Source organism: Natrix helvetica (genome assembly GCF_964273705.1).
Source record: "Natrix helvetica genome assembly, chromosome: 4".
NCBI classification, from domain to species: Eukaryota; Metazoa; Chordata; class Lepidosauria; order Squamata; family Natricidae; genus Natrix; species Natrix helvetica.
Genome location: NC_138550.1, coordinates 137,465,722 through 137,474,756, shown reverse-complemented (window position 1 = coordinate 137,474,756; position 9,035 = coordinate 137,465,722). Strand labels below are relative to the sequence as shown.

At 35.8% G+C, this 9,035-nt stretch overlaps 1 protein-coding gene across 6 annotated transcripts in view; it reads right to left on the bottom strand.

The window, feature by feature from the left end:
• Window positions 1–5,179: 5,179 nt before the first annotated feature.
• The window catches only part of PKIA (cAMP-dependent protein kinase inhibitor alpha), a 39,872-nt gene continuing 36,016 nt past the window's right edge, over window positions 5,180–9,035 (bottom strand). For all 6 annotated transcript variants that reach the window (XM_081952429.1, XM_081952426.1, XM_081952427.1 and 3 more), the window contains 2 exons: window positions 7,685–7,862; window positions 5,180–6,602 (listed from right to left, as the gene is read on the bottom strand). In XM_081952429.1, the coding sequence (XP_081808555.1) occupies window positions 6,523–6,602; window positions 7,685–7,835 (231 nt within the window). In that variant the 5' untranslated portion in view covers window positions 7,836–7,862 and the 3' untranslated portion in view covers window positions 5,180–6,522. The remainder of the gene's footprint in view (window positions 6,603–7,684; window positions 7,863–9,035) is intronic.

Here is a 9,035-nt window from a genome sequence, read left to right as displayed (position 1 = left end):
CAAAGTTGGACACTCCTGCGTTAGCGGTTCAGTAAAAACAACCAAGATGCAAAAAGTCAAACAATATTTTCACCAAAGGGAAGTACAAAAATGCATAGTTTACAACATCCCTCATCATTCATCACTCAGCAGCGGTCATAGAATCACTTGGGTCTATGACCTGCTTTAAAAGACAATTTTTCAATGCCTTTCTAAAGCAGAGGAGGGATGGGTTTGGGGGGGATGCTATTTTGGAGGGCAGGAGTAGTAATAGGCATGTTTCTGCAGTCCCACAAGTTGCCATTATTTAACTGAAGGAAACAAGTGTGTCCACCAGTCAGATGATGGGATAGGCAGAGACAACTGGACACAACGCTTTATAGATTCAGTGTATTTTTTGAATAAAAATAAAGGGTAATTTCTTTAAATTTTATTCTTGATCCAAATTGAAGCTGAAATAAACCTAGAGGTCTTGCAGAGTAAAATGGGTATGCCTCAACTCTCTTCCCTTATTTTCTGCGTAGCTTATCCAATGACCTGCCAGTCTTCAAAAATCATTCTTCCTCTATTCCTTGTTTATCTCGTCTTTTATAGTCTTGGATTTATTGTTTATTGGCATTTGTTATTTTTAAGATTAGCAAAAATAGAGTGTTGTAGATAAAAAGGCAGCATTGCCATTTTTGACATTAAAGAGTTAATAGTTGATAGTCGAGATTTAAAAACCATTGGAAACTTACTTGGCAGCATCTGAAAATGGATACTGAAAACAGTAACATGCCTGCTAATTTTGCATCAGCATTGTGTTGCATTCTTTTTACTCTTCATTTGGTGGAATGTGTCTTTGTTTTCCCGCCTTCACTTTTAAGAATATCAGAACTGATGAGCTTTTCCCAAGGGAGAGATTCAGTTCTTGTACTTATTCTTAAAACTGATAGTGACGGGGTCAGTATTTACGAGGGTTTAGTCTGCTGTATAGACTCTGTATAGTCATCTCTGGTCTTTCTTTTGCCATTTTTTGGTTAAATCCCAGGAAGTACATAATGAACAAAATTCTGCTTTGGGATTTTTTTTCAAAGGAAGCATTCTCTGTCATTTTGCCTGGTATAGTAATCTTGCACTAAAAACGTTTGCAAGAAATTTTAAAGCACTGTATTTAAATGAGGTTCAAAAGCAGAATGACCTTTCACAGGGAAAAGAAACATTTTGAAAAAAATACACAATGCAAATATCATTTTTAATTAAGGAATTCTAATACAGTAAAATGTGAGATGAAATAAAATGAATATGTACACATGTATGTTTAAGTAAACTATTCATCATAAACAAATATGTGCTATGAACATTATAGCCACAATGACATAGTCAAAGGTTCAGTGCTTCATCAGATATGCAAAATTAATGAACAAATAAGCAAATTCTAATTAAATCACAAAAACATACATTTGTCAACAAGGTTTTTTTTTTTTAGAACCATTGTTTTTAAAAATAAATTTATAATGGTGAAAACATAGTGTTAGAACTCCCCCTGGTGGCTCTGAAAAATAATTCTGCAAAATTTTGCAATAGTAGATTGTCTTTTGGAAGTTATATTGCTGAACTAGGGGACTTCTGATTGTTGTGGGTGTTGTAGCATCTCTGTGATCATGTAGTCACAATTTGGTTCCTTGCCAGCCAGCTCACAGTTATGATAGTGAGACTATCCCCTGGTCATATGATTGCCATTGACTATTATCTTTACTGCTAGCTTCCAAGAAGCAAAGTCACAGGGCTGCAGGCAGGGGTTGCAAAGGGTGATCACATGATGTGTTGCCTAATGTTGGTGAGCCCACGCTCACCTGTCCACTGTGGTTGCAAGTGGAGCTGCTTCCACAGCCATCAGGGGTTGGGAATCCCTGGAGATCCCTGATCAATATTGTACAACTGTTTACAATTTAATTGGCCTAGGTGTCAACTTGATTCTATGTTAAATAATAGAGGAAGAATTTGATGTTTTGCTGAAATTTTGGAATACAAATACCATAACCCACAAGTTCATGGCCAGAAATAGAGCTGTCAAAAATACCTAGAATGGCTTAGATGCATACTTCTGCTAGGGGATGCTCAGGCTTTAGAATGTTTTCCTTTGTTCATGTTTTCTTAGTAAAAATTAGTTATTTGAAGAAAATTGGAAATTTCTTCAATGTTCCCTTTCAAATTTGAGGAAAGTGCTACAGCTCCAGAATGATGTATGGGAATGCTTTTCCCCCCCAACCTGTTGCTCAGTGCTGACAAAGTATACCTCCTACACATAGGCTGAATTCCCATATTATCTAAAATGTATTTATCTTAATTAAGATTTATGTAAAATTTGATTTTGAGTGTAGTAGGGTGCAAAGCCAAGAATTGTAACTTATTCATGGTTTAACAGTGAGATTAACTCAGTCACATCTGTCACTGGTCATCTGTTTCTCCTTTGATATGTGTTTTTTATATGATCTGGAGACTGAATAAGAGGGCAAGGATAAGTACTTTTGTTTTAAGTTTTGAGGAAGACCATTAAAATCTTTTTCAAAATACTGAAAACTGAAACCAGATTGAGAAAGGGACGGTTATCATTTAAGGCAACTTGAAATGTGATATGTTTTTTACATGTTTGTCCAAGACTCTCATCCTGTTTTGATGCCACTGATGTACCTTGATAATAAAGGAAATATTGCTAGAAACTTAAATATGTTGCAGATTTAGAATTTACAATCTGTCATTGGATTTCTGTACGTTACTTGTAGCTTTGTTATCAAAGTCCTAAGATCATGTCCAAAACTGTGGTATGACTGGCTAGCATTTTTGACACTGTAGGTATTCCAACAAGGACAGCATCTCCAAACTTCATCTTTTTTCTTACAATTGCAAATTCATTCACTATATCCTCTCTGTGGATGGTAGGATTTCTATAGCACACTTAGCACAACATTGGCAAACCTTGTAATTTCATGACGCTATACAATGGTAAATACACTTATAAACTCCTTCCCTTCATGAATAAATCTAACAAGCTCACCTTGGTAGCAGTGAATGTGCCATTTGTTTAACATTAAATGCGTTCTTTATTATCAGTTGTCCCATTTATGTATGCAGAGTTGGAACTCTTTCAGGACTTGTCCTGTTGTTGCCTTCTGAAAACACAGTAAAAAAATTGCATGTGCAAAACAAGAATTCTTACAGAACTTTTACTTTTACAAGTTGAGCCAATCAAGGAGATACTTTTTGCTCTCAACAGCAAAACAACTGTTCCCATTCCCTACTGATTTGTTGTGTTTGCTGTCGATTAGTTGGCGGCTGCCACATAAGAGATCCATCCTTGCAACTCCTGTATGCCAAATAAGTGGGGCAATGTGACTGCCAGTGTTTTCTGGACTTCAACATTATGCATGCAAAGATGAGTCATACAAGAACCTGGTTCTGTTCTTGCTAGACAGCTATGTGATAGAGTTCTCACAAAATTCTTCTTTGCATACATGATACCCCCAATTACAACTATCCTCAGATTTGGACTTATAACACACTTAGAGAAATTTTGTCTCAGTTCATGGGATTTAAATCCCTCAAGACCATCTGACTGGAAACCTCAACATTAGTTCTGAGATAAAATCAAGACAGAGATGCTGTCAGGTAGCAGAATGAGAAGCACTTGTGCTCAAAATTGTGAGCTTTAATTACAGGTCCTGCATCTTAATTGTATGCCTAGCAGGATATCTGATAGCAATAGAACTTATATAATGCTTCATAGTGCTTTACAGCACTCTGAGCATCGTATGGTGTCAGCATATTGCCCCCAACAATCCGGTTCCTCATTTTACTGACCTCGGAAGGACAGAAGGCTGAGCCTCTTTAGGATTGAACTCCAGACTGTGGTCAGAGTTAGCCTGCAGTACTGCATTCTAACCATCAGGCCTCTTTGATTACCTCCAAGGTTTCCTACATTACAGACTTATATAAAACCATACGTGGAATGAATATTGAAGTTTTTCTTCCCTTCTCATAATGCTAGTACTTGAGGTTGTATGTTAAACTAGAATGCATGGTACCAGCAGGAGAAAATACTTTTTCACATAGGGATAGTTAAATGGTATATGTTGCTAGCAACTTGCATGATTTTAAAGATGCCTGGAAATGTTCATGAAAAATACTAGTTATCGGAAGATAACACGAAGAAGCTATTTCATCCTAGTCTTGTGAGTTTTGAAAATGCACATAGTTACTAAGTTGGCCACTTAGTAACACAGAATTCTGTGACGGATGAAGAGGTTCAGTTCATACATTTTTATGAGAGAAAAGGATGCTGATAATTTCTGGTGGAAAGCAGATCAAAACCCCCAACTATTCAGGTAAAACCTGAAAAGAAAATTCTATTTTCTAAGCAATAAAGAGGAAATAAAACAAAGTTAATTACAGTTATTGAAACTAGGGCTTCTGCATTTTAAATTTAGGCAGTGGTGGTGATTTGTTTTTCAAATCCTACATTTTATTTATTTACCTATTAGATATTTATCCCACCTTTACTATTTTTATAAATAACTTTTGATAACTTTTAAAATGCTTGATTCTTGCCTTTTTTCCACATATCATTTGGCAGCTCTCATTCCATTTTTTACTTTATTATTCTCTCAGATAGCACGGTGTACCTTGTTAGGGGAAAAGTGCTATTCAGGATGAAATTGAGGCTGTAAGCTCTGTAGAGGAGATACACATATTGTGTAATTAGAAAGACTACCATGCTTAACTTATTCCCTGGAGGAACTGGAGGCTGCCTGTTGCCAAGCTAGCTGAGAATTCTGGGAACGGAACTATTGAGAAGACCGCTTTAACAGGTGTCATAGATATGTTAGGGGTGAGCACACTTCTTAAGTATACAATTGACAAGTATGCACTTTTTCTCAATAGAAACCCATCCCTGCATAACATATCTCCAATGAGTCCTAGAAGATACAAAACTGGTGAATCAGATTTGGTTATATTTCTGAGCTCCTGAAGTATGTTAGATGGGTTAGACATATAGTTCTTACTGTAGAAGACAGGCACACTGTCAAGAGCTAAAATTAAATGATGAAGGTGATCAGAATGGAAACTTCAAGTCAACATTTGATTGAAAGTGGAAGGTTCTTCACTAAAATATGTATATAACCAATGAACTATACAAGCAAAGGCATAGAGAAGCAAACTATGCTAATGAGCCATAAATATTCTGCTGGTTGTTATTTATTAACACCAATTACCAAATTCAATGCCAATTAAAGTATTTACAGACCTCACACCAACAATGTCCATGTGACAACCGTAAAATAGTAATATTGTAAAAACAACAACCATAGTCACAACAGTAATGTATGTTTCGTTAACCAATGTTTAGATTTACTAAAAAGCAAAGTTACACTAATATTTTAATAAAATTACAAGTGTTTGAAAAGTGCATGGCATTTGAAATAAAGTTGAAATATAAATAAACAAACATCAAAATGTGGGAAAAATTGTGATTGATATCCATTTGATTGCCACAACAAAATAACTTTTTACTTTAATATTGATTGAAAAGTGAGAAGACTCCAATTCTAAAAGCTATAATAAATCCTTCTTCATTTTAGGAAGTAGGTCTTTACTAAAGTGTTGGATATTTTATCTCTCATCAGCTATGAGCTCATATCTTTTAATATGTACTGTGCTTACTCTTATGCTTTAGCAGTTATATAGTTGTCTGAACAACAACAAAAATACCCCTTAAAGAATTAAAGATTTTTGGATTTCCAACTACCCACAAGCAAAGAACTGCACTGAGAAAACACAAGACACACCTGACTGTACATTACTTATGTTAAAAGTTTATCTTGTAAATGAAAGAATGCTGATTCATAACTAAATGAGCAATTTGATCAGTTTAGCAATTGATTTGATGATCATGTGCACACAACACATGGTGCATAAAACAACAAAACCCTAGCTAGCCCTTTCAAAACAAGTTGTAGAAAAATTCATAGTCACAGTTGCTTTCATGAGCATTTCAAGAAAGGGCAGTGTGGAGCATCTAAATTGTACAATATAAAACATTGTTAAGTAATGTGGCTGAAAACAGAAAAGCAGAGTTCTTTAAAAACAAACAGTGCTTCCTTTACAAGTGATTTTTTAAATAGGTGAATACTCAAGCCAGACAATTTCAGAAGATCACTGAAGCCATTGTGACACAATCCAATTCAAGCTTCTTTCCATCTGAGTGCTATTTTTGCTACAAGATCTACATCATTTGCATTTTGTATTTCAATGTGGGCATTTGTTATACGATCCATCTCTCAATAAAGTATCCTGATCAATAACCAGGTCTCAACCATTGCTAACAAAGGTAGAAAAAGTTCTGTCTACTGTTACCACCTTCATCCCCACTTTTTGTAGTGCATTGTGCAGGTTCTGGTAACGAGATTCGTCCATTTTAAATTAATTTTTTGTTCAAGGGGCTTGCTCACAAGATGCAGCCTTTTGCAGTTGGAAAATATTTCTACAGTCAGTCAACCTAAAACATCAGCTTTCTTCTTTTGCTGCTTCCCCCTGGGATTCCCCAGCTTGTTCGGTGGGATTTCTCTGTGCATCTTCTTTCCCTTCTACAAGAAACAAAGGGTAATTTTTAGTAAAACATAGCATGGACAATGCAACTGATATTTGCATATTCCACTGTGTTCATATCTGGCATACAGAGGTCTGGGTTGGTTTTAAGCAACACTAATTAGTTACCTAAGTTATAGATAATGAAGAGAATGAGATTCAAAATATAAAGGCAGATTGCCATTTAAGAAATGCAAAAATGCTGCAGAAAACTGACTGTACATTACTTATGTTAAAAGTTTATCTTGTAAATGACAGTCAGTCAACCTAAAACATCAGCTTTCTTCTTTTGCTTAGATGGGGCTTAATTCATTGCGTTAGAAGTGACTGAATTGCATTCTATAGCCAAAGAACTAGCCATTCCTAACCTTCTATTTACAGAAACTGATTTTAGTGTTTCAGAGGAGCAAATTTAATAATATACATAATACAATGTATGGTGTAGTATGTATGTAATGGTTTTTCATATTCATTCTCCCACACTTCATAATTATGGTATACTAGTTAATCTAATGGTAACCTTGAGATACGAAGGGGATAGACTATCATCTGTACCACTGTTCTTGCCTTTCTTAAAATACTATCTACAAGGAATATATATAGTATCAACAAGGAAATATATCTACAAGGAATTAGAATTCTATGTAGGGAGAATTTAATTATCACAACTATTAAATTGTGACCTGAATTAATCTTGGCTTATGATCATTGCCTCTTGACCTTACTTAGCTTATAAGTAAATTGTTTGATGATCTCTACTATGGCCATGAATCCTACCTACTCTGTACGATGACTATAGAAACAAAGGGGTTCCTGAAAATTTAACTGATAGATCCTAAGTACACCAAACGTTTTATCATTTCATAGCTTATGAAATATGTGTATGTATAAATATGCATATATAACACATACACACAAATTATACTTGATCAATATATAATGTGTATGGAATATGTGCATGTGTGCGAGTGTATGCCAAGTATAAATTTAATAGTGCATAGATATCAAAACCTAATACACTGTTTTCAAGAATGATTCCCCTTGTATAGTTTTTCTTTTTGGCTAAAATATTGTTATTTACCAGTTTTATTTATATCAAGTTCAGATAACTTCAGGGATAGTTCACTGGAATTCCCACTTGATGAAGACACAAGTATATCATGAAGAGCGTTTCTTCTTCCAGTTCTTCCCGAAGCAATGAAATCTGCATATGTAGATTCCACATCAGTCATTGCTAACAAGTATCCTCATAGCAGTATCTTAAAGAAAACAGAGAAATAGTCTCTTTACTGCAAAGAAGGGCACGCAGTTAAGAGAAAAATTGAAATGTTTTAATATAAAAACAATATACTTGATTTACAATGAAATTTCATATGAGATGAAGGGTTTGGAATAGTTATTCACTAGGATACTGGACATAAAATCCCTAAGCAGGAACAGAGCAGAAACAATAATTTTGAGTGTACCATATATGATTATATTCAATGCTCTTAGTGACTATTTGATATACCCTGTCTCCAAAATAAAGGCTGAGATAAAATAAAGGTCAAATGAAAAACATGAATGATAAATAGTACCAAAGCACACCAAATAGAGAAAAGCTATGTAGATTACAATTTCATTGCCCAAATGCCTTTCAAATAAACAGTATAACTGAAAACTGCCCAGTCACGAAGCTGAAATGGTAAGCAAGGTAAAGGAATCCCTGCGGATTTTACTCCGCTAGTCGTTGCCAACTGTAGGAGACTGTGCTCATCTCTGTTTCAAGGCCAATGAGCCAGTGCTGTCCGAAAAATTTTTTTGTGGTCATATGGCCAGCATGACATTATGGAGTGCTGCTCCTTCCCATTGAACTGGAACCTATTCATCTACTCACATTTGCATGCTTTTTGAACTGCTAGATTTGGCAGGAACTGGGACAAGGATGGGAACTCACTGTCACATAATGAACAGGCTGCCAGCTTTCCAGTTGACAAGCTCAGTGTCTTAACTGCTGAGCCACTGCACTGCAGAAGTGTTATTAAATAAGATTTTAGGACATGGAGGATTCTGGGAGACCTTTGTTGGAAAAGTTCCACATCAATGATGCGATAGCTGAGAAGATTGTCAGTCTTTCTTCACAGATCTCACCAGAGGTGAAAGAAATGGAAACTAAATCTCCTGTGCATACTACAGGGAGAGCATGTAGCTGTCTGTGTAGTATATCAGAGCAGTGTTCCTTGAATTATGTTGTGTGGAAGGTCACAATGGTGCAAGCCTTGAAAGAACCATTTACCATATTTTTCGCACTATAAGATACAGTCCCCTCCCCCCAAAAGTGGGTGGAAACATCTGTGCGTCTTATAGAGTGAATATTGCAGTGGAAGGGAGAGATGTGCAGTTCACACTGCTGTCTGTCACACCTGCTGCCGTTCGCCGCCACCATGGAACAA